The following is a 26,859-nucleotide window of genomic DNA, read 5'->3' as shown; positions in this document are numbered from 1 at the left end:
AATAAAAAAGGAAAAGAGCAGTCATTCAGTAAAGTGGGGTTAGAGCCAAATGAAATATGCTCCCAATTATGGCAATGGGTGTAAGGAGCTAATAAAGTGAATGTCCCTACAAGACACTGAACCCTAATGGATCCCAACTAATTTGCTTTGACTGATGAATTTCCCTCTCCAGTTGTGTGGGGTTGAATAATTATGAAATTTATCACAAGACATCGGGACTCATTAAGGATTCACGACATTTCATTAAAGCAATGTTGTTAGAGGCAGCACATGGTGTTCTGTTTGTGTTTGTACGTGTGCACACGCAGAGAGTCTGAGATGGTGTGTAGACGTAATTATCCAACGATTAAAGCACTTAAAGGAAGGGCTGTTTTTGCTTCTCTGTCATTTAGTTTCTGAATTCCATCATTTCCATTCGCTGAGATGTTTTCTGGCTCTGTTGTGCACATTCATTACTGTGAAGGGGCTTCTGGTTTGTTTGAAAATGTGCACCCTGATCCATCAAAAACCTACAAAATCCATTACATTTATATGAAAATGTCACGACGGACTCGATGGGTTCATTATATAGGCCTAGCTTTACAAGAAAAGTTTGCTTCTGGAGCCCAAATCCTGTGCAGATATGGGCTTAAAGTAGTTAATTTGGGGAAACAAAAGTCCCTTGTTGTTTAGAATGGTATCAAATTAGAAAAGCTGTGTGCATTTTTCACCCGATTGAATGGGCGTTGTCTGTAGTTGTCACTACCAATGCTTCAGATGGGCCAAACTACCACATTGTGAAAGTGAAACTTGATGTTGTGAATTGAAACAAAAGAACCTAAGGTTTAGGCAACAAAACTACCTGATTAGGTTTAGGAAAAGATTGTGGTTTGGGGTAAAATAAGTATGCTTACATATTTTGGCGTTAGTGAAGTAAGTTACGTAACAAAAGTACAGTAAAATAATGTCTCCCAGCTGAAAATTCAGTGCTCTGACCCATCCATAGCCTCTGACCGCCACCCTTTGCAGACTTTTTCACTCATTATACTAAGTCACCTGACTTCCTCCTTTGCTCCCGTCATAATTACTACGGCCACATCTAACCCACATCTATTAGCCTGATATCCGTTGATAACGGCCATTCAATCGGCTGATAACATTCAAAGAGGGTGCATTTTTAGTGACAAACCATCTAAAAATGCCACCAAATATAGAAGAAAGAAATGTATATAGACATCAATCCTCTGATGATTACCCCCTATGAGGTTTACAATAACCAGTCTTGTCGAATGCATTGTAACTCTGCCCATTGGACACTTTTTTCCCCCTTTATTTTGCTTTTTGAGTCCAACTCTTATTTGCTTCATTAGGTTCTTCTTGCTAGAGTTAAGCCTTTCAGCTCAGTCCAAAAATCAGCACCAAACGCAGCATATCTTGTTCCACACTGCAGTGACGTGCTATGTAAAAACATATGGGAAAAAGATTTAAATAATAAAGATATTACATTGATCTGCTGTAAGCAGGAAGTTGATACTACAGGCAGGCGACTATACTGCAGAACACTTTGTTCTTAAAGGAATAGTTCAACATTTTAGGAAATACACTTATTTGCTTTCTTTAAAGAAGTTAAGAAGAAAATATCAATTTCCTGTCTGTGTGTTAAGTATAGAGCTGGAGATGGGACATGGTTAACTTAGCTTAGCATAAAGACTGGATGCAGGGAGAACTGACTAGCCTTGCTTCGTCCAAAGTGTAATTTCTTGAATCAGCATGCAAACATGGCTACATTGGTTGTTTATGCAAAAATTCCATAATAACCTTTCAGCATATTGCAATTCAAGTGTTCTGAGGGATAACTAGACTTCTGCACCTCCTCATGGCTCTGTTTTCAGGCTTTAGAAAATCTAGCCCGTGACGGCAGACTTTGGCCAATCAAAGGTCATTTCAGAGAGAGTGTTCCTATTGAGCGTTCCTATTGGCTGTGTTCCGGCTGGTGGGCGGTGCTTGGTATTTCCTCAACAGATCTCAACATGGCTGCCGGGTCACAAACTTTCTCATTTTACAGCTAAACAGTACACTACAAGATGTTTCTGAAAAACATTTGAGGAGAAAAATAGGCATTACAGTAACAGAATATTGATTCATATTTGATCAACATTGTCTATTTACACATCCAGCAGACACAGAGAAACATTAGCATTCATTTGGAATGTTTGTGTCCACTTAATGTAAGTCCAATATCTCTCCTTTAGCTTTATTTTAGTTTCCACCAACTCCTGGGGGAAATGTCTGGCTCCTTAATGCTCCACTGTGTTCACCAGCTAGTTGTTAACTTTGTCTGTCTGTCATTTGGTGCTGGGCAAGAAGCGTCCAGTGGATTGCCCAGTGGAGTTTTTTTCTGGACGAAAATAGCTGTCTGCTGTGGCAAAGGACTGCACCAAAACAGTAATGTTGCGGGCCCTAAAACCAAAACAGTGAGCTAAAATATAATAAAATGCTCCATAGAGCTGAGGAAAACTTCAGTGACAGGTGATAATTATTGGTGGGTTCATCATCATGAGTGACAGCTTTCATGTTAAACTTATTTATTTAATCCATTTTAATGTAAAAATATTAATTATAGCAGCTTTAAGTTTCGTCATCAGTGAGTTTTCAAGGTTACCATTATGCTTGTACACAATAACCAAACCCTGTGCTATAACTACCTCTATATCTATAACAGTTGTTTGTCTAGAAATATCTCCAGCCCAGAACTGAAAAATTACAAATTATCAATTTTACATTTCTATTTATGTGCAGGTTTAATAACTGAAATACACTGTTTGAATAAGACAGGTTCAGATGAGTATTTAATTCATAGATATGAACTTAATATGAATCTTCTCACCTCACTCTCAGAAAGAAAGCAAAAAAGTGTATTTCTCAAAATGTTGAACAATACTTTTAAGGCCAAGAAATAACACTAATACTTACTTGCTCTCTCCTGACTAATTTGTATTGTGTGCATGTGACTTGCGTCACAAACACTGGGAACCGTAAGCTGTTCTAGATTCAAATATCACTTTATCTCTTGATCTTCAGACCACTGTATTGGTCCTGACACTTTTTTACACAGTTGTTGCACTGCCCGGAGCTTGTGAAATCATCAGCACAGGCTTTAAAGAAAGCCACTGCCATACAAGGGGTGTTTCTTGAGTTGTTGATTTCTATTTACTTAAGCTCAATTGTTCTGTTTAATTACAAAACGATAAATAAACAAGATCAATACCACCAAATAAATGAAGTAAGACATATTTTGAGAGGGGAATATCGAGCAAAACACTTCTGGCTGCTTCATTGTTTCGTGACCCAAGTGAAGCTGGAACCACATGGGAAAGTGGCAGGACTACAGAGAACATACCACAAGAGAAAGCAACACGGCCATGAACTCCGATTGAAGGGTTTGATTACACTAATTTAGTCATTCTGAATGTGCTTATTTCCATGCCATTTCAACTACACATCACATCACACTGCAGTGTATTGGTTTGCCATGTTTTCAACCGAATGTGGTCTTGTAGTGTCCCACAAAATGATTTGTTTTCAAATTTACCACCAGACTTTTATATCAAAACTGTCAGTTTTAATGAGTTGAATGATGCCATTTATCAAAAATGTTGCAAAAATGATATAAATAAAGGGAATTTGCTTATATGCCTTCTTGCCAAGTTACCAAGAGTTAGACAAGAAGATCGATACCACTCATGTCTGTATGGTAAAATTCAAGCTACCGCCAGGAAATGGCTAGCTTAGCTTAGCATAAAGGCTGGCAACAGGAGGAAATGGCTAGCCTGACTCTGTCCAAAGGCAACAAAATCCGCCTACCAGCAACTCTAAAGCTCTCTAATTAACACGTTGTGTCTTGTTTGTTTAATTCATACAAAAACCTTAAGTGTAACCTTTGGACAGAGTCAGGCTAATGCTAAGCTAGCTAACCATGTCCTGACCGCAGCTCACAACTCAACACACAGGCATGAAATAGAGTGCTACAAGAATGAGTCCTTAAACCCGGAAATGAGTTAGCATTTTAGCACTTCTGGTTCCCTCGTCTGGAAATCAATGTTTTTTTAAAATGGGTTTTTAGTTGGAGATTAGTTTAAGTTTAAGAGATTTTAATGATTTGTTCTATGACATAAAATACGTCAGTAAATATCCCACTCAAGAACTTTGAAGCCTTTATATGTCTTATATAAGGCGATTGCTAACAAGTGGCTAAATGAGACTACTAAACGTCATCACGCAGACTCTTCCGCCTTTACAGTCTCGTTGTGTATACTCGCGCTCATGCGACTATAGTGTAGTTCGTTTATAGCCCAACGTTAGCATTTTGCTTCTGATTGCATTCACCCTTCAAAAATCCTAAAAGTGGTGTTCATTAATGAAGATTATCTTGCCAAACAAAATGTTAAAGTATCACAAACGTTTGTTTGCCACAGAGCTTATTTTCTGCAATAGTCCAAAACCCAATGGAAAAATCCCATAGGCTTTTTGTCGAGGGAACCAGTGTAATGCTAACTTCCTGGTTGGCCTACATAATATGTCATCCCTGGAGCACTCTATTGATATTGAACAAGAAGTTTACCTGTTTTTTCCAGGGTCTGTTTCCCCGTTATGCTAAGCTAAACTTTCTGGCAGCTGGGTTTACCTTCATATTTAGCATACAGACATAAGAATGGTATTGATCTCCTCATATAACTCTATAGGCAAGAAAGCAAGTAAGTGTATTTTCCAAAATGTCAAACTATTCCTAATGTATTTTGCAGGTAAGTAGCCAGTTACTCATTTAGAAGATTTCATTTGGAGATCTTTCTGCCGAGTCCGCCGTCCTCCGTTCGGTCATGGAGTGGGCCCTCTCTATCTGTAGATAATCTGAACTCTAATCTTCCCTCATCAGTTGGCTCAGCTAACTGAATATCATTCTCTCTAACAGACAGCTCACACACACACATGCAGTAAGGCGAGTGTGACGCTATTTCACAAACAAGGCCATACTTTGCCGTGATAAACAATGTTAGCTATGTGATCTCATGAAACGAGTGTGAGAGAAAAGTTACGCTGACCTGCGTGTTGTTTAGTTTAAAGATTGCCTGCACGATGTGTAAACTTGCATTGATTGAAACCGGCCTCTTTGTGGCTCAGTGTCATGTTAATAGAATATAACACGGAGTGAATCCCGATCTGAAGTTAACCACCATGTTGAATGTGACTCTCTTGCTTTTTTCCCACAGGGCAAGCAGCTTCATTATGAAGCACCGTGGTCTCCTTTTCATCTCGGTGAGATCACCCCTGTGGGGAGTATCAACACAGCGAGCCACGTCTGACGCTGTTTAAACATTGAAATAGTGTTGCGCCACATTGTTGTGTGCCGCTGTTTTTTTTTTTTATCTGGTGTGCTTCATAATGCAGCTGCTTGGAAACTGCCACAGGACTGAAAGATCTCAGCGGAGAAAGGAGATGATCAATTTCTGAGGGAACACCCCCCCCTCTTTATCTCCAGACCCTCTCCCCCACACATGCAGCTCCCTGACCCCTCCACCTCCTCCTCACTTCAACTCCATAGCCATAATTATTTTGCAAAAAGAGCTCCAGAAAAAGAACACGCAGAGTAATTTCTCTTGCCCAGTTATGAAAAGCTCATTAAAATAGGCCTGGAACAAACAAAGCTTTTCCTGTGAGGCCCCTTTTCAAATTCATTTCATAATTTCCCTCTGTTTTAATCATTTATATCAATTAATCATTCCTTGGTGGAAAAGATATTCTTTGCCCATCGTCTGCGGTGTTTTTGTTCTACCGAGCGAGAGGCTTGATGAGGACGTCAAGAGAATGTGCCTCAAACCAAGGTGGAGTAGCATTGGCTTTGCCAAAGGGAAATCAGCTTGATGCGGCACAATCTCTTTGGAGCTGCAGGAATAATTAAACAATTAAAGTCAAGAAAAAGATAATCTTTATACATCTGATGTCTTTCTAATGAAGCCGGGGGCATCTTATAATGAAGCTGTTTTGTCATGTAAAACCGGTCAACCCGCTGAATCTCAAACAACTTTTCTCCGTCGCAACTTTTCTCCAATAGAAACACTTTTTTTTTTTTAAGAAGACGTCACTTGTTTTTCACAGAACAATTCGACACTAAAAAGCTGAATATAAAAAGAGGAATTCCCTTCTCTTTCAACATGTTCGCAAAACATGTCGGCACCACATTATTTTTATTAAAAGGTGTTGCAATTGCTTCCAGTTTATCTTGTCCTTTGAAGTCTCACATGATGGTGGAAAAAACTGGAAGACTGAATGAATTAAAGGATCTCAGCCAAATCGAGGTCTTGCAGATTAGCCTTAATAGGTGTTGAAACCAATGACCTGAGGCTTAATGAGGTTGTACACGACAGCAGGCCTTGCGATTATTTCCAGTGACAGACGATGGCGCCACTACGCAGCTATTAGGGCCTTGATAGGTTGGAGTCACCCTCGGTAAACTAAGTAGTTATTGAATGTCAACTAATTAAACTCAGACGTGAGATGAATGCAGCTCACATGGATGCTGCTGGTATTTAGAAAAATGTTGCCTGAGCTCATGTGGAACCAGTCCAAAAAAAGGAGATCCATCAGTTTTTATTAGGATAATACTCAGATATCACTCCCTTTTATGGATATTATAGAGGATTACAGACTATTTATTGTTGCAAATAATTAAACATGATATATAATGATGATATACGGTGTTTTTCTTTGTGCCTTGCAACCTCTCCTCTCCCTGTCAATGTTTTCAAGTGTGTATATTTGACACTTTTCCTCACCTCTCCAGGTCCATCGCTACCATTCACCTCTCCGTGTTTCCATCCTCCTCCTCTTCTGCGTGTCCAAGTCCCATCTCGCCTCCCTCGCCTCTGATTGGCTGGATGTGTTATTCCTGCTAAATGAGACTGCGCTCTGATTGGCTGCGGCGGCGCCTTCGTCACGCGGCTAAAAGGGGTTTTTACTGGAGGTTTCTTCCTGTCAGCGACACATGTAGAACAAGCAGCTAACGGGACCACGGAGAGAGAGAGACCGGAGAGGACCGTCAATTACAGCCAAAACACGCACTTTTTCTCGGTTCCGAGGACGCTACGACACGCGTAGACGTGTAATTACGCCTTGCAATGGACTCCTTTTGTTCCAGCGAGAACACCGAGAACAGTGAAGCAGCGACAGTGAAGCGGGAACCGTCCAGTGGAAATACTATCTGATAACTCCATTAGCTGGTTGCTGCGCTGGTTGCTGCGCTGGTTGCCAAGTGAACACACACCGAGAAGAGCTCGAGACGAGTCCTCTCGCCGAGGTCCGCGCGGAGCTGTTGGGAGGCCGACCGACCGCGCGCGTTATAGTGTATCCGCTTTTTTTTACCTGTACTTTTTTGGGGGGACTGTTTGCAGCAGCCTACCTTGTTTACCCTCCTACACCCTGCAAGTCATTAACTTTACAGCCATTACTCTAAACAGAGACACACGAGGTAGGTTCTGGTCCATATTACCGCTATGTTTCATGGGTAAAAATGTCTGTTTTTATTCTTTCTAGTTTTTACAGCAGGAAAACTAGCCTCGTCGTCGGCTCTACTCGTGTGTTTTTCTTTACAAGAATGCTAGCCGTGATATGTGATAGCCTGTGTTATTCTTGCCACCTCCGTATCCCCTGTTTCCCCCGCAATAACACCAATGTGATCTTTTATTTTCCATTAAAACGCAGCGGACAGGACCCTTTTAGCACATGGTTGCCTGATATGTGTTTTTTCCTCTCCCTCTCTCTCTCTCTTTCTATTTCCATGACTTGCGCCCAAATTGCCTGCCCGTGTAATTACTTGAGTTAGCCCATTTAAGTTAAAAGCCACCCCCCTCCTCCTCCTCTTCCTCCCCTCCTGTCCCCTCCATCTCTCAGTGGAAACTCCTCTCTGAATGAAACTTGACGATGGTCCGTCTTGTTTATCCAGGGAGTCACTTTCAGGTCGCCTTTTTGATTCATCTCCTTTTAGATTTAATCAGCACTAAGGTACGCTGTGGTTTGTCCCTAAGAGCCATCGCTAATGGGCTTACTGAATGCTTTTCTGTGTGCACCCCCACCACCACCACCACCCCTCCTCTCCTCTCCCCACCAACTCTAATTAGCCTACCTGCCTTTCAACAAAGATTTGGCTTTATCCAGGCATGTAGTCTGCCTGACCAAATTGGAGAGGATTACAATTTGAAAGAGCCCACATTTAATGTTGTGGGTGAAACAAATGCCTGCATTGCATTAGATTAGAGCATCATTACAGGAGGGCCTGTGGTATATATCACTGTGGCGGCTGTTAAATATTGGTTTTTAGTTGCATTGCTCAGGTCAAAAGGGCCTGCAAGCATCAAGTGTTGGTAAACACCACAGAGCCAAACTGCTTCACATGTCAGTTCTAAAAAGCCAATTCTGTTTCAACCTATCGGTACAGTATTTCCTTTGTGTTTTTTACCACCACCTCCCAGCGTTTCAAACTGCAATAGAGTGAGGAATTGTGTGAAGTATTGTGCTATTTAGGATTTCTTAGGGCAGCTCAACAAAAGCCTGTGCTGCATAATTGTTCTTCTTGGCTCCCGGGGGTTAACAGTTAACAGACATTCATCACGAGAGGTCCAATGAAGCAACAGCACGGGGATGAGACGGAGATCAAGGGCAGATTAGTTCACGAAATGAGCTCTCTTGTAGCAGAACAGGACTCTGAACTGTTCCCTTTATGAGATCAGCTATTGTGTTTTTGGTACAGCCGTTCAAAGGATGGAACAAGATGTTCATTTGATAATTGATAAATTCACTTGTGGCGCCTATACATGATCCAATTACACACAACGTAGCCCCGGGACCCATCCTTGGTCCTGACCCAATTGTATACAAAACAACACTTGCCTGGTAAAAGTATGACCCTTCTGGGTGTGACACGTAGAACCAGCGGACTGTTGACATCGTCTCTTCTGTGTGTGTGTGTGTGTGTGTGTTTTCAGGGACAATGGTGAATCCCGGAGGCAGCAGCCAGCCACCACCGGTGGGCACAGGTTCTCTGTCCTGGAAGCGGTGTGCAGGGTGCGGGGGGAAAATCGCGGACCGTTTCCTCCTCTACACCATGGACAGCTACTGGCACAGCCGATGCCTCAAGTGCTCCTGCTGCCAGGCCCAGCTGGGCGAAATCGGCACGTCGTGCTACACAAAAAGCGGCATGATCCTCTGTAGAAACGACTATATCAGGTGAGAAAAAACACTCGGATGCACATGCATGTATTGTTAAGACTTTCAGGAGATTATCATTGAGCATTGTCTGACGCAACTCCTGTTCTAATATTACAGTATAAGTTTGATAATTCATTTCACATCTTGCATGATTTTTAAATGGAATTGTTTTGCTCAGAAACCAGATAAATTTACTTTTAAAAGTCTTGTAATATATTAAGAAACACTATTAAATCAAGTTATAAACAGACAAAAATGGGACTAGTCTTGCAACGATCAGCAAGGTTGGGTGTATTTCTGCAGAACATGTGTCTCAAATTGTCATCAGTGTTCATTAAAGTATGCTGGTTGAAGTCTCCCTGGTCTACCCTCAAAGAGGTCAAACACGCTGGCATGTTGACATAGCACAAAAGCAAAAGAGTTGCTCTGCAGGCCATCTGCATGTCTGTCCTGTTTGCTGTTCATGGTCAACCGAAGGACAGAAAATTGGTCTTGTAGGATTTGTGATTGCTCTGCGAGACATATGTACAGCGCTCGTCTTGGGCAAAGATTATCGTTTTATTTTGTCTTTTTTTATATAAGAGAAAAGCACCATTTAATTAGCAAAGAGAGCCTTTTTAAATATTCTAGTAGGTGAGCCAGACACCCAACCAGAGCTTATTGATGACACTCTCATTCTGGTAATGTAGAGCAGTCTGATGTGACGGCACAAGGCACAGTTTACTGAAAGTTCAAACACTTCCTTGAATCACCCTGGGACACAAGAACGGTGTTGATTTGAACCCTATTAATTAACTGTTTTGACTATTATTGACTATTATTCTCTAACATATCAGTTCACTCTAATATCAATGTAAGATTTTTAGTAGGATTTTTCTGTTTTGTCAATGGGGATGCACCGATACCGGATATTGGTGACAATGGGGCCGATCTATACATATCATGATACAGGGGTTACGATTCAATATATTGCGATACTGTAAGCAAGGCAATATATTGTGATTTTTTAAAAAAAAAAAAATTTTAAATCTAATTTTAGGAAAACTGTCGGTAGTATAAAGAACACACCACCATATAGATAAAATCTGAGTAAAAAAAAAGTTTACTTTTTTTTTATGCAATCAGAACGGTGGGATCTGCATTTGCATTTATCACAGTCCCTGTAACATCCAACAACATAGCACTAGTTTAAGAGGCCACCGATACACTGAGAGGATACATATCTTTGCAAATGAAATTAAGTATTGACTGAGTTAATCTTTGCATGTAAACTATTAATTAAAAATCGAGAATCGATACAGTATCACAAAACAGAATATCGTGATATTCAATTTTTTTTCGGTATTTTCTTACACCACTTACTTGAATTGGAATTCCTGATAAGTTTGAAGATTTTTTTTTACCAAGTTGCTGGTGTACGATTTTATTATTTTAATAATAAATATAAATTCAGTAAATTTATATCTGTATTTATTTGTTGTTCTGTTTTACAAAGTTAAGAAAGCAATGTTTAAGTTAAGCCTTATGTTCTCTGACACATAAAAGAATGATCTCAGTCACTTCAACACAGGCAGGCATACAGCTTATTAATTAAACACTTGTATCGGATCGGTACTCGGTATCGGCCGATACCCAAAGCCCAGGTATCGCCATCGGTATCGGGACTGAAAAAGTTGGATTGGTGCATCCCTGTTTTTTAACATACATGTACATTATCTGAGTTTTGGGTACAGTTTCAATTTCTTTTGCATTAATAATCTTAAAAGATGGCATTGCACCAGAGTCAACACAAGCATGCAACGCTGCTATTAAATCTGCATGGATAATTCAAAATCTAAAGTGTGCCTGCGCGCTCTCACACCCACCTCATAAAGAGGATGAGGAAGTCAATGGGGTACTTCATTCATAATGGGACTATAACGTAATTAAAATTGGAAGGGGGGGGGAAACGTGGATACACCTTTCCACTTGTAATGAGAGCATGCTTGGTGGAAGAGCTAAAATGCATATTATGGATGGATGGAGATCTCTGTAGAGATAAAGATAGGAGCGGAGGGGGAAGAAAAAAAAAAACATCTGACAGTGAGTCTACACAATTAAATGCTTTAATTATAGTCCCCCTCCATTTCCTTTAGTCCTGATGGGTTTTATCTAATGAGATCTGGTCCCTGGCTTGTATCCGCTCCCAATGACGTGTCCGAAATGAATGAGAGCCACACTGCAAACAAAACATTTAATTAACCAAATTGGCTTTTGAGAGAGAGCAAGAGAGAAAGACAGATAGAGAAGAGGGATTATTGCGAAGGCCATTTGCCGCTGTTCCCCCCCCCACCCCCCCCCCCCCCCCCCCTCATCTTAAAGGGACAGGCTCATTTTTGTAATCGACTGCTCATACAACACACGTTTTAAGCTCCAAACTTATATTAATACAGCTGATAAGAAAAAGGCTCATCTGATTGATCAGGAGTGGAAACGCTTCACATCACAGCTATAATGGGATGGCCTGGGATGACACCCATCTCCCATCAATCAAGCAGAAATATTCACACACACATCACATGACGAGCACCATCTCTGTTTTTCACGCAGCGCTGCTTTAATGTCAAACTTTAAGCCAAAGTTGCGTTCGCTGTGGGGGGATCATGTTGTTTTAAGCTGGAGGTGATATTATTTCTGTGGGCTGCTAGTAGAGGGAGAATTAATTTACTTGTGGCTGCCGGATTCAGTGAGAATGCTGTCCCCTTAATTGAATAAGCCTAGGTAATTAAATGGCACTTTTCCAATAGAACGTGTGAGGTAAATCTAATAGTTGGGTTATTTAATATCACTTTGAAGTCTGCCCACTCAAGCACTATGACAGCACGGGAGAATGTGAACTATTAAGCCAGGGAGAGAAAAAAAAAACCGGGATCTCAGAAATTAATTAAATCGCATGCAATTTAGGGGAAACGTTTATCTTGATTTGTCATAACAGAATTAATTCAAGGCCTTCAATTCACTTGGGGCCAGATCTGTTACTCTGAATTAACCAAGTGTAATTTGGCTGATCCCCCCCACCACCACCCACCCTCCACCCCTACACACACACATCACCATCCCCCTGTTCCCAAAACACATACACAACACAGATCCACGCGCGCCCTCCCTCACCCTAGCAATCTCCCCCACCCCGGCCCCTCCACCCTTTTCCTCTAATGCAGCTCTTGCCATTATGCAAAGCCCCGCTTCAGTATCAATATGGCCTAGTGCTTTTAAGGTGCTTTGGCTGCTGATGTAGAGAGGCATTTTTAATGGATTGTGTTGCAGAAATCATTGTTGTGGGGTAATTTTACCCTACTCAAAGGCCTTGGTGAATGAGGTCTGCATTTACCAGACAGCCTAGCAGCAAGCCATGCTATATTTCACCTGGCAGTCAGTGCTGAAATGAAATCCAATAGTCGTTGCCTATATAGACAACAGACAGCTCCAAATGTTTTTTTGTGATTTAATTTAATCAAACACGTTGGTCGTAGCAAAGTCAGTTCCACCGGGGGAGGAGGGGAGAAAACGGATAAATCAAGATCCTCCAGAACATAGTAAGAGTCATTTTTTTAGGTGGAAAAACCAGATGTGTCACTGCAATTAAAGAGTCCCTTGGCCTTAATTATACTGACCTGGGGTGTCTACTTCACCTCAGCGCTGTAGGTCGCTGGCAGAGGAGGCCATTAGAGCCCAAGTTCAAACCCATATAGCAGCTTAATTTAGCACCTAAAGGCTCTGGCTCCTTAAATCAAATGCTATCAAGAGCTATCCCCCTGATAAAATAATTAACCTGCTATGAGTTCCACTCCGTGGTGAAACATAAAAGGCTGCGGTGAAAACGTCCTGTAGTCTTTGTTTCGACACCTCAAAAGCGTTCACACGGAGGACACCACAAGGGATAAATTCGACATGAACACGAAAGAACATATTTCCAATTTGAGCAAAATTTTAGTCGTCTTTGCGCAAGAAGTGTATTTTTTGCTCTCCCACAGATTGCACAAGCACAAGAGTCTTAAAGCGAGGCCTATATGTTCATTTCCCACTATCATGTTTGTCCCAGTGAAAGCGGGGAGTTGGCAGTGTTGTGACGACAGTCTCCAGTTAATTAGTTTCTGAAATTGAGTTTTGATGGAGCCTTTCCAAATGATGCTAAGACAAAATTTGCTTCTGCCTGGGCTGTCTTATTGAAAGCCATTTCTGTGTCCCTTTTGCAAAGAGCTCTGGCTTGTTTGTTCGTCAATATATCCAACAACCGCTTGGGTTATGGTCGGGATGGTAGAAGCATTTATTCCCTTGCTCCGTCTCAGCACGAATTTGTTAAATACTTTTCTTAAAATTGTCCTCAAGAAAAAAAAAAATGTAATTCGTACAATACGTTTCCCCTGTTTCTTTTTCTTGTTAATTTTTTTTTTAGTTTTTGAGCCAAACAACTTTATCTGATGCACACACACCAATGTTAACCACTCCCCCCTATCCCTTTCTTTCTCCATCCCTGTCTCTCTCTCTCTCTCCCCTTCTCTGCGGAGCATGTCAGATGCCGTGGTCTTATTTGATTGCTTAGGAAAAGTGCAGTGATAGAGCAAACACCCGGTGAGATATGATGACAAATGGGTCCAGATCCCAGTAAATTACTTTCTGCTCAAATCGAAATTTCATTCAGTTTGCTGCTCACCGAGATGAAGTAATCTAAATTGTGGACTCAGAAGGAAGATAGAAGGGAAGCTGGAGCAAGCATTTCATTATCAAGAGGCAGAGGGAACGAAAGAGAGAGAGGGAGAGAGAGAAGGTTAGGGACGAAAGAGATGAGCAGAAGCAAATCTAAAGTGTTGACACCATGATTGAAAAGGTTAACCCATGCACATTATATATCAACCCGAGTAGCTACTGGCTTCTAATGGAAACACGGCACTGACAGAGCATTCACAGGAGTCCTAATGGCAAAAGCACTATGTCTCCGCCTGGATGTACAATCAAATCCTCTTAGGTCCTGATTGCTTATGTTCCAGGTTATTATTAGGCTGCAAAAAAATGTGCACCAAAAGTAATATGCAGTTTCAGTGCTGGATGCTTGTGGAGAGCTGGAGGATTCATTTCTCCGTCGATATTGTGATGATTTTCTATTTCTTCATTCTGTTACTCTCCCCTCTCTCTCTCTCTCTCTCTCCTGTATGTTTTCCCTTCAAGTTAGAAATGGAGCTGGGGAAAAGCGAAGTTAGCACTGAACGGACTTTTCATTCAGACACAAGAAGTGTGGTTGCCACAGTCCATTACACAAGGCTAAATCTATGAGGATGCCTACAGTGGTTCCATAGTAACACTCGCCTCTTCTTCTTCTTCTCAGATTATTTGGAAACAGTGGAGCTTGCAGCGCTTGTGGTCAGTCCATTCCAGCCAGTGAACTGGTGATGAGGGCACAGGGCAACGTGTACCACCTCAAGGTAAACTCAAGTCTCAATGGCCCCTACAGGGATAAATAAAGTTGTACTGAATTGATCACACCATAATTTTATAGCAAGTTTGGATCAAGATGTCTTGTGTGTTCAGGAAATGTTGAAAAGCTTGTTGCCTTGGAATTTGAAGATTTTAGCTTTATTGTGCTACTTTCTATGAAGAGCCAGGTTAATGAGAGTTTGAAGCAATTATTAATTAAGAGTTAAATCCCAGTGTTTGAAATGAGGACTAGGGCTGCAACTAATTATTATTTTCATTATCGATTAATCAGCTGATTATTTTCTAAATTAATCGTTTGGTCCATAAAATTTCAGAAAATAGTGAAAAATGTCCATCCCAGTTTCTCAAAGTCCAAGGTGATTGTCTTTGAATATCTTGTTTTGTCAGTCCAGAGAAAAGCAGGAAATCTCCAGATTAATGATTAATCTTTTATCAGAAGTTATTGATCGACTAATCAGTCGAGTAATCATTTCAGCTATAATAACGACCAAATCAAAGAACAAAAGTGTTTAAGCAGTAATCGTTGTTCTTGCTAGGGATGCACTGATCTGACTTTTTCAGTCCCGATAGCGATACCTGGGCTTTGGGTATCGGCCGATACCGAGTACCGATCAGATACACAATATCGACCGATACCGATCAGTGTTTAGTAAATAAGTTGTATGCCTCACTGTGTGGAAGTGACCGGGATCATTCTGTTATGTGTAAGGCAACATCAGTCTTGACTTAAACATTGCTTTCCTAACTTTGTAAAACACAATGTGACAAATCAATACATAGATATAAATGTATTTGTTTTTTATTATAAAATAAGAAATCGCACACTCGCAAAACTTGGCAAAAAAAATCTTCAAAATTACAATTCAAGTGTAAACCTCTTAATGCGGCAACAAATTGGTCATAACAGGAATACAAATTCCAGTATATATATAGTATATACACATAGAATTGATTTGAATAGATCGGCCCCATTATCACTGATACCCGATCCAGCTATTTGAGTCAGTATCGGCCCGATATCCGATCCAGTATCGGTGCATCCCTAGTAAATGTTGAAAAGCTTGTTGTCTTGGAATTTGAAGATGGTAGCTTTATTGTGGTACTTTCTATGAAGAGCAGGGTTAATGAGAGTTTGAAGCAATTATTAATTAAAAGTTAAGTCCCAGTCAGGCATGGGACAATATGAAAATTTCATGTCATTATTATCCTGGCCAAAATAATTGCGAATCACAATATTATCCTGATGATAATCATCAAAATATGTTTAAAACTCTCACTTTACATTACATTTAGTTAAGAAACAACTATGTTATTGCATTACAGATACGACACAAAACAAACTTAACTAACAAACAAAATTAAACAAAGTAATCATAAATCATAAGGTCCCCCTGCATAAATAAAGGATAAATAAAATTGAAAAAATATCAACATTGTGGGAGTCTAGTCTTTCTTACATGAAAATCCCTGGGTTTTTTATTTTTTAAATCAGGCTCTAGCAAGCTGGACTGCTTTTTCAAGTCACTGGTGCCGATACTCACGATTATCCCGATAATGGAAATTCACCACGATCAACTTATTGTGTTTCTTATCGTGATCTGCGATAAAATCCTATATCGTCCCATCCCTAGTCCTATTGTTTAAAATATGGACCAAAACATTAAAGTGAAAGTTTTGTTTTAAAGCGGTAATCATTGAACTTGCAGCAGCTAAAACAGGTAGGAAAATAATGTAATTGCTGAAGGGCCAAAACAATTGGTTGATTAACAAATCCACAGAACATCGACAGAAATTTAATTACTGTTTATTTTGATATTTGATAAATCGTTAGTCATTTTTTAAGCGAACAGTGCCAAACATTACCTCTCTTCTTTGTCCTATGTGATATTAAATTAAACACCTTGGGTTTCGGACTGTTGGTTGGATAAAACAAGACACCTGATAACATCAACTTGGGCTTAAGAAAATAGTGATTGGCGTTTTTCATTACTTTCTGACAGTTAATAGACCAAACCATTAATCAGTCAGTCAAGAAAAGCCCTAAATTGCTGTTTATTAGTTTTACCTGTATTCTCCACCTTTAACCACCACTGACACCTGCACACACAGTTGTGCAAAAGTGCATATATGTCTGTCTCCAAGGTGTTGTTACATAATAGGATTGAGCACTACCTTGTGGTCCTGGGGCCTGGTTGTGAATGGTTGTCTCTCTGTCCCGTCCCCCCCGTAGTGTTTCACATGTTCCACCTGCCGGAATCGGCTCGTCCCCGGGGATCGGTTCCACTACATCAACGGCAGCCTGTTCTGCGAACACGACAGACCCACAGCACTCATCAACGGCCATTTGAGTTCGCTGCAGACGAACCCACTACTGCCCGACCAGAAGGTAATTCCCCCGCCCTTTCTCTCTGCACTAGTGACACATGACGGGGGGTGGGGGGGAAGGGGGCTGCCTGATGATGGAGAGTGCTCCGGAGTTTCTTTGTGGTCTCATTTCAAAGTATTAAAATGGGCTGATAACTTCAAAGTAAAGGACAAGTCAGTAAAAGCTCGCCATCAGTCAGCTGGAGTCATTAGCGGGGAACGAGAAAACATCTGTAATTTTCCCGGCAACATTTTTCACTCTGTTTACATTGGTGTCGTCGATTCGACATCACTGCGAGGCACGCAGCAGATACTAAATCTTACAGAGCAGAGATGAATTTTATTTTTAGACAGCCAATGGATTTTTCCATCATTCTTGTTGGAGGACACGCACTCAGAAAATCTGTATTAACCGTCAGCACAAAACATGTGAAAATGTTTTTTTTTGTTGTTTTTTTGTACTCGCACTCTGTTTGTTACGAGCAGATACATATTTGACTCATCTTGAATTTATTTGCCGTCCCGAGCCGCGCTTCCCAACCGCGCTGAAAAATGACGCACGCCGCCATTAATACCGAGTGTTTAAAACAGCATTTGACTACTGTATCAACAAGACCGCGATCACCTGGGCTAAGTTATTACTCCAAGGCCAAAAATATGTATCCAGGGCCCGAAGGTTGAACACAGACAGCGAGCTGCAGCAGCCAGTATATCATGAAAGCTGTCATCATGGCTTTCCCTGATTTGATCTTGAGGCCTCCAGTGAAAGCAAAACAGAAGGCCTAATCATATACGAAGGATAACTTCATTCTTCAGGATAGCTTCATTCTGCCCGCAGGAGATATAATCATTTTTGCCTCACAACAAGGAGCTTTATTGATACCTTGTCTGCACACACAGCACACAGAGAGAGATATGGGGGGGTGTTTGGAGTGTGTCAGAGTCTGACTGAAAGAGGAATTATATTGTTGGGAGCATGCATTTCACCTTGAGTGGTTTTGTGAGTAGAGGAGAGGTAGAACTCCATTAAGCCCCCCCACTTCCCCTCCCTCCCCTCCACGTCACATGCCTTTTAAGGGCTTGTCACTTCTACAAATCAGCTCTTAGAGCTCTTAGAGCTCCTCACATTTAAATTGAAAGCCGTTGCATTATCTAGCTTAATTTTAAATGTCTGTTTAAGTCCTTACTCCCACCCCCCTCCCCACCCTCAACGTCTCTTGCAGCATGGCTGGTGTAGTAAATATGAGGCCTCATTGTTTATTTATGCGCTAACATCAATTGTAGTGAAAACTGCTGAATTATTGATGCTAAAATGCAATCTGAATATTGGCCCTGGTGCTTTAATTATAGCAGAGAGAGAATTATTAAATAAACAGAGACACATCGCTCAGTGGGAGCAGTCTCCGGATGCTTTTGTTATCTCCGCAAGTGAAACAAGGAGAATTAGCCCGCTTGCTGAAGCACTTTATCACACTAACGCTCTCATTTCTTTTGCTTAAAACAGAATTTGGAAGGCCTCAAAATAACACAGAGTAGGATAACAGCACTCCAAAATCAATATACCGCATGTATCGCAGCATAGATTCAATATAGAAACACAGGCGGGGAGAAAATGAAGCAGTCACCGGCGCTCACACGGAAACACGGGGGTTATCTACTGACCATTGTTTTGATTATGTGCGATTTTGCCGCGACATAATTGGTGTTGTCCGCATTCACGGCGCGGGACGTTTTGATGCTCATTTATTAAGCTTTCTTCCTAGCTTCTTCCTAATCTCTTTGTTCAGAACAGACAAATTACCTCTCTCATACGGAGCTGCTTTGACCCAGGGGAGCGAGACCCTCCCAGCGTCAGTCACTTTAATTAGCCCCCAAGTAGGAGTTTGCAATTACTAATAGACTGAAGCCCTCCTAGTGATTTGAGGGATGAAGGGAAAAGTAAATCGCCTCTAAGAATCATAAAGAAAGAAGAAAAAGGGAGAAGAAAAAAAAAACATTTTTCTGTTTCACAGTACTGAATACCTCCTGCAGTTATGTCGGAGCGCGGTTATAATTATACCAAAGAGAATCGCTTCATGGATGCACTTTTAAGTTAATGCAAAGTAAATGGGACACCAGATGGGTTTCAAAGCCTGGCTGATCAATAAATTAAACACTGGAGCTGGTGGGTAGTTGATTTATCAGGATGAAACATGTATGGCATTTTGTGAGCTGATGCTCTTATAATGATGGCCCAAATTATTAATTTTTTTTTTTTTTTATCTCTATCTATTCAGGTGTGTTAGGCGGGAGCCGTGCAGGAAGCAGGATGTGTGCCTTCATTTTAGCCCTTACTCATTGTCACCCGAGACAGCGTGGATCAGCAGCACCCCAGCCTTTTAGCTGTGCCCCCAGGCCCTTTGCCCCCCCAAAGGAATCCTCGACCCATCTAACCAGTTACCTGACTTTTATTTCCGCAACCCCCATCCCCAACGCTCAGCCTTCACCCTCGGCTTTTCCCCAAATACGGTCGGATACTTGCACTTAATGCACCTGAATCAGGACGCTGAGGACTCCACGACCTTGGAATTAAAAAACAAAAAAAGGGGAACCGATCAGAAGGGGACTCTTCAGGAAGAGAAAATTAAAGAGGATGTTGTGACTGAAGTGAAGGGAAGAGACAAAGACTAAAAGAGATGCAGACTTTTCAACTCTGCATATTTGTTTAAAAGACATTTTGGGGGAAAACCTGGGATCTTTTTTTTCATTTTTCCTCTCTTCCTTTTCTATCCTCATTTCCCCAACAACATGGTGTTTCCACTTTATATATTTTAAGTGTTGTCAAAGGGGAATGTGTTTTTTTTTGTTTTTTTTCTTTGGTGGTATATATAGAAAAAAGATGGGGTTTTAAAAAAAAAAAAAATAAATCTGTGGCTTTTTGTGGAAAACAAATCATGAACACTCTTGGTGTATTTGTAAAACTACCATGTATGTACAGTATGCATGTAAATGTCGTTGTCCAGGCGTGGCTACAGTACATCTGACCCTCCGCACTCCAGCCCTCCCTCCTCCCCTCCAAACCTCAACCCACGGCAAAACGGAAGAAATTTGCTCATAGTCAGTAATGTAGAGATCATCACCAACATATAAATGCTGAATGAAAGAGAAATTTATTTGTGATATTTTCCGAGACATTTGCTCCAGTATGGTGTATTTAATTAATAAAAATATTGAAGATTTAAAAGCCTCCTTAAATTCATTGTAAAGCCTCCGAATCTGCACTCAAAGTTAAGATTTGCAAAACTTGGGTTATAAATTATTATTAAAGCGGCAGCAAGCAGTATATTTTTGGCATTATTTTGCAAAAATTTCATAATAACCTTTCAGCATATTGTAATTCAAGTATTCTGAGAGAAAACTAGACTTCTGCACCTCCTCATGGCTCTGCTTTCAGGCTTTAAAAAATCTAGTCCGTGACGGGAGACTTTGACCAATCATAGGTAATTTCCGAGAGAGAGCGTTCCTATTGGCTGTTCATTCTACGGAAGCAGCTGTCAATCACTCACAAACTCCGATCAAACGGTCAAACTACGCAGCACTGATCAAATATATGAATTAATATTCTGTAACTAATGCCTATTTCTCACCTCAAATGTTTTCAGAAACATCTTGTAGTGTACAGTTTAGCTGTAAAGTGAAAGTGTGCTCCGGCTGGTGGGCGGTGCTTGGTATTTCCTCAACTGATCTCAACATGGCTGCCGGGTCACTAACTCTCATTTTACAGCTAAACAGTACACTACAAGATGTTTTTAAAAACATTTTACACAAGAAATAGGCACTACAGTAACAGAATATAGATTCATATTTGATCGGAGTTTGCGAGTGATTGACAGCTGCTCAGAGACGGCAAGGCTCCAGCTCGGCTCTGTTCGGTTGTTTTCCTCCAGTCTGTGAAATCTTGCAGATGCCATTAGGAGCACCGGAGGATGCAGAGGCACATTATTATTTTTTTCAGATTACCTGTCTCATGCACTACTGTCAGGATTTAGTGACCATTTTATAAAAAATAACTTTTCTTGTCATATTTCCTCCAATCTGCCTACTCCAGCTTTAACGTTGAGAACTAGACTTCGCACATACTACAAGTTCAATTCATCAAGTGCCCAAGAATTTATCTTGCAAAAGCCTGATATCAATGCGTGACTCGTCTGTCTCGCCATTGAAAACCATCTATTGAAGATCCCGCAGCGCTGCCATTCAATTTCCAGCCTAGCAATCATCAAGGTGCATGATGAGCGTCTAACTGAAAATGGATAAACATGTATACTCTCTTTCTGCTCAAATGACCGTTTGCTATTCATCACTCTAATACCTGACAGAAATAGAGGAAAATGTCCCTTTGAAGATTCAATTACTGCAGAGAGGGGGAGAGGTGTCTCTCTTTGGCAGGCACAAATTGAATGGGCTATTTGCAGAACAAATTGGTGTTTGAAGTCCTTGCAAGACCTAATAGGTCTGAAGGAGGAACCCGGTAATGGCTGATGCGCTTATCTGTGGAGTCTGGGCCCCTCATGAGCCCGCCGCTGTGGCTGAAACAATGCTGCTGCTGTACAGGATAAGACTTTCATGCACAAAAAATCAGCTCCAATAGAAGAGGAAATGGGCCTAAAGAGTAAACAGACGTTTGTGTTTTAAAATGGGATTTAAATGCTGTGAAAATCTTGCAAAGCTAGAAGAAACTAATCTGTTATGAATGGAATCATCTCCAGGAATGTAACCCCTAACATGCATCCTAAATGTTTCAACATGAGTTGGATTTTTTTTAGTTTGTCAATATTGGAGGACACTCAAAAGTGGTTTGAATTACTGTGGCTCTGTCTACGGCTCATGAAATCTGTTTATTTTGCCAAAATAGCAGCAATTAGGTCACATATGAGTCAACATACAGTAGGTCCTCGTGTATATCTGACTGGTGTAAACCAGACAAGGCTTTTTCCCAGAAGACATAGGTGTAAATAAGAAAAAATAATGATGGCTGAATTCCATTTAGCTGCTTCAGTTTCAGGGTCCTGGTGTTGCTATGACAAGTTAGAATGTCCAGCCCAGTCGCACAGCAGTTTGTGAAATAGTCACGAAATTTTATGTATCGATTCGAACATAGACACGAATTTCGCATTTTTTTCGGGATGGTCAGCACAAAAACAATTCGTAAAATTCATGTAAAATACAGGACTTTTGCCCGGTGTTTGTGTCCCGTGTGAAACCACAAGCCAAAGTTCCGTAGTTACAGTAAGTTACAGCACTTCCGGAGTTATTTTAACCCAAATCATGATCTTTTCCTAAACCTAACTAAGTATTTTTTGTCACGTAAATTCCGTACTTAAGTTACACCACTTCCTGTGTTATTTAAACCCAAACCGTGATCTTTTCCTAAACCTAACTAAGTTGTTTTGTTGCCTAAGCATAACTAAGTCAATCTATTCCTAAACCTAACTAAGTTTTGAAAAGACAGGAGCGGAAATTGACACGTGTGTCACGTGTTGCTGGACAAAAAACACCAAAAATACGTCGCTGAACATCGTGCTGAGCGTCACGAAAAAAAGGGAAATTTGCGTCTCTGTAAACAAATCAATTAGATTAAATTTCATGACTATTTTACGAACTGCCGTGAGAATGTGCTGCACTGTCATGGCTTACTGCGACACTTGATTACAACAGAGCCATTGTTAATGTCATTAGTAACACCTGTGCTTTTTCTGCTATCACAAGTCAGAATGTCTGCTGTATTCATGTATACATTAAAACACTAAAATGAGACGATCAATAAATAGTTAAACAGGGACCAGACCTGAGTGTTCTAGAGGGTTCATACATACAAAGAAAGGACATGTTACTACTAATATTTAGATCTGAGTCCAAGACAACACCTGGCCTGACTCACCGTCGCTATGAATCAGATGAAGAGTCAAGGTGTGCAAAAAAAAAGGCCCAGCTCAGCAAACTAATTTAGCAGATTTAAGATAGGAGTTTGGACCATATATGTATTTCTTTTTAAATAAATACAAGGTTTTTTTAACAGCCAAACTCACCCTACATGTGGTTGGGAAACATCAGTGTCAATGTGAACTTCAAAATCTCTCTCCTAGAGCTGATTCTCACTGCAAACGCACAAAAGCAATATGGTCAGATTTGCAAAACATAAAACAATCTCGAGGGATAATTCCGCTTTTTCACGTGGCATTTAAATGGATCTTTGGCTGGAGGTTCTATGAACCACTTTAAACAGGAATTTTGGGGGAATAGCTACATGGAAATGTAGTCAGCATTAATACTTAGATGACTGCGAAATGCTTCAAAAACATCATCCTCATTTAGCTTAACTGCTGATTTGATTTAGGTCTTTTAGGATGATTTTGAGCATGAATTATGAAACATGCTACAGTTGTCATCCATGGTTGATGCTCGGGGGGAGGCGATGACCAGAGAAGCATTCCACTTTCACCTGCTTATTAAACGACCGTCAGGGCCAAAGAAGTATCCGATTTTAAAAAAATGAATTATCCTTTAAGTTGATTTTGGGTTTGATTTTGCTTTTAAGTGTAATCCACATCCTAACAACACTATTTCGTGCTACACTAACGTTGGCCTTGTCCATTATGAAATCCGCTTGGTTCCATTAAGCTGTTTACTCACCAACACACACATAAACACACACACATACACAGATAAATATACGTAAGCCGTACACATGTGACGCACACAAACACATTTCATACGTCTCCCTTTTCAATTTATTGAACAAGTCAAATAGGTCAGCTCCAGACTCACTGAAATTATATATATATATATAAAAACACTATTTACACATAATCCATATGTGAGAATGTGCTTTGATGTGGCAAACCAGAGTGAAGGCTAATGGATCTCACCCACAACAATGGAGCACACTTAAATGGCATGTCTGCCTGAGGGAAATCACTTTGCCTCAACTCCAGCTCCCTCCTGCTCTCGCTGGGGAGTCTGCTGATGCACCACAACTGGATTACTTATGATTAGTCACCTTGTATTTATTTGTAATTAGTTTACGTCTTCATTCTGCCGCATGTTTTTGATTTATCTCAGTGTGATGGGGAGATTTTTTTATGGAAGGCTGCATGCAAATCCAGGAATTTTATTCAGAAATCTGCCAAACTCTAGTTTTCTCTCTTTTAGTTAACTGTATCAGAAACAATAAACATAACACCTTCCAGATGCTTTATGATAATCATGTCAACACATTTTATAGATGTATTTATTGGACAACGTAAAGGAGCAGGCTGTGGTTTTGTCTAAAACATCTTTCTTTACTTGTGTAACAGGCCTCAGTGCTTCCAACTTCAAGAACTAAACCAGATGCTGCGTTGCATTTGAACTGGGAAGTCGGAATTTCCGAGTTCCCGGTTGCAAATTTCAACTGGAAAGCCCCCTGAAGACGGATTCCCGACTCAGAAAGTTGGATGAACCTCACTCAGAGAACATTTATTGCAAAGAAGTGAAAGTAAATTGTTCGTTCCATTGCAACATCAGCGCCCAGCAGCAAAGCTGTGCTTCCGCCATTTTGGACTGAAAGCGACTTAAAAAGCGCCAGTAAAAACATCCGCATAAAAAGTACCGTACAAAAGTAAAAAAAAAAAATATTTCTGTTCATATGGAAACAAATCTCATATTGGAACAACAGTTGGCGCAAATGATGGCGAAATACAAAACAGTCCAATAGCTAACTAGCTAGCTAGCACTACCACGTCTACCCGTATCAAAAAAGGAAGGAAGCGCTAAAGTAATAAAGCCCGCCTCTTGCTTGATTAGATTGGCTGCCTGGGTCAAGTTTGACATTGATGAGTGGCGCGACTCCGCGGCTGGCGCTGAAAATTTGAATTTTTTTACTTTTAATGCGTTGATTTTTGAATAATAATCGACTAATTCCCAGTGATTTTCAAATAGTATTTTTGCTTGGAATGCACATCCCTATTAGCTAGTTCCGCATTAGCGAGAAGGCTAACGTTAGCAACATTAGCCAGCTAAAACCACAGTATCACTATAGTCTATATCGCACATACTTGGCAGTAACGTAAGCTTAATTTTGCCAGCTCGGGATCTGTTTTGATACCCAAAACTAAACGAAGGTCCCTCCATGACTCGAAGACCCGGCCTAGTTTTACCCCGACGTCGGTCATATTCCTGTTTTGACGGGCTCCACAAGACTTTGGTCTTTTTGTGCTTTTGTGGAGTTTGTGTTGGAGTCTGAGTTGTGGTTGGGGCTGGTCGTTTGTTCGCGTTAGCGGACTCTATTTGTAGCGGAACGTTAGCTGCCCTGTAGCCGAGCTGAGGAGAATGAAGGCACTTGCGAGCGTGCTTAACGTTGCATCCGTTGGATTTTCCTGGGAAAAAAAACAGCCTGCATTCTTCACATTGAAATCAGTCTACAGGCCGATAGAGGAAACCTTGAATGTCGCGGAAGATCAATTTTTTTAGGTTAGGTTACAACCTGTTCACACATTGGCAACAAAATAACGATTAAAAAACATTTATACATGCAAAAACTGACATACAGTCCCTTTAATCTCATCTCATGTTTCCTAGGATGTATCTGAATTACATACATGCTGTATTAGCCATTCTGTGTATTTCTTAAATAGAACTTCCTCCATACCATCAGTCAACTTTCATTTCTTTATTTGTTCCATCATTCGCTCATCCATCCATCTGTTTTCTTGGCCAGTCTTGATCAGATTTTGCCAAAACCTGTGAAAATTATGCATCTCACCATTGCGTTCCAGCATTTCTGTAATTACACTGATTAGGTCCAAGGGATTTTGTCTGTTCCTTTGTTCGTTTGTATCTCATAAACCATTTATCAGATTTCGACAAAACTTGGGCAAGTGATGCATCTCAGCGTCAGTTTTCCCAGATTATAACGCCTATAGGTCAAAATATTATGATACAAAGGTTGGAGTCAGGAGGTACTACTCATTTTCTAATGTTCAATTTAAATGGCTGACTACTTCTCTCTCTAACATATCAAAGAAAAAGTATGTATTTTAATGTTATTTTCCAGAAAAGTCATGTCCAGACCATCCGTAGATGTTGGTACATGAGCATGGTATTCAGTAGACTGCAATCCAAGCTTTCAGTGAAACCTGAAGCCCCTTTAAAACACCATAGTGGTGTGAAATGTGGTTCATAATTGTCTTGTTTCAGCCCACCGTGGAATCAGCAAACAACTTAAAATAGTGCCTGGGCCGAGGTGCTCAGTTACTTAGCAGGGTGTTCAATAACACAGAGAGCGACATGCAAATATTGGTAAGGCAATTATTGGCAGCAGTGTTTGGCCTAAAGTAGCAGGTAACTCTATCCTCTCCATTATGTATGCTGTGAACTGCGGTGCAAGGAGCACTGTTAAAGCTTTGCTTTTTACTGTTAAAAGGCTTACCTTCTGACGAAAAGAGGCTCACTTTACGCTCAGATGTCCTTCGCTGTGGAAATGCACTCGTAATGCAACGAGAGAATCAAAGCACCTCCTGCCCTCAGGACTCTTATCTTCTTAAAGCCACATTTTACTCAAAGTGGAATTTGTTAACAAGCAGTGCTGTTTCTTGAAAAAAAAAAGAAGAAACAACAAATAAATTAATTTTTCCACATTTTCACGGAGGAAACTTTCTCTCTGATTTCTTAAGAAAATTTTCAGAAATATCAGTTTTAATTTAAACAGAACTTCCATACCATAATGACGTCAGGAAAAACTATTATAAGATAGAGAAATTTAATCGC

General features: G+C 40.6%; 1 protein-coding gene across 2 annotated transcripts in view; it reads left to right on the top strand.

The window, feature by feature from the left end:
* lmo4b (LIM domain only 4b) overlaps positions 1 to 20,296 on the top strand; it is a 33,918-nt gene extending 13,622 nt beyond the window's left edge. The window contains exons 1-5 of one of the 2 annotated variants that reach the window (XM_074636532.1): positions 6,834 to 7,501; positions 9,015 to 9,255; positions 14,600 to 14,696; positions 16,940 to 17,095; positions 19,350 to 20,296. In XM_074636532.1, the coding sequence (XP_074492633.1) occupies positions 9,020 to 9,255; positions 14,600 to 14,696; positions 16,940 to 17,095; positions 19,350 to 19,358 (498 nt within the window). In that variant the 5' untranslated portion in view covers positions 6,834 to 7,501; positions 9,015 to 9,019 and the 3' untranslated portion in view covers positions 19,359 to 20,296. Of the gene's footprint in view, positions 1 to 6,833; positions 7,502 to 9,014; positions 9,256 to 14,599; positions 14,697 to 16,939; positions 17,096 to 19,349 lie in introns of those variants that run through there. The other variant, XM_074636533.1, reaches the window with a different exon arrangement.
* The last annotated feature ends 6,563 nt before the right edge of the window (positions 20,297 to 26,859 follow it).

The sequence above is a fragment of the Sebastes fasciatus genome, chromosome 5 (genome assembly GCF_043250625.1).
Source record: "Sebastes fasciatus isolate fSebFas1 chromosome 5, fSebFas1.pri, whole genome shotgun sequence".
Lineage (NCBI taxonomy): Eukaryota > Metazoa > Chordata > Actinopteri > Perciformes > Sebastidae > Sebastes > Sebastes fasciatus.
This window is presented reverse-complemented; position numbering and strand designations above follow the sequence as displayed.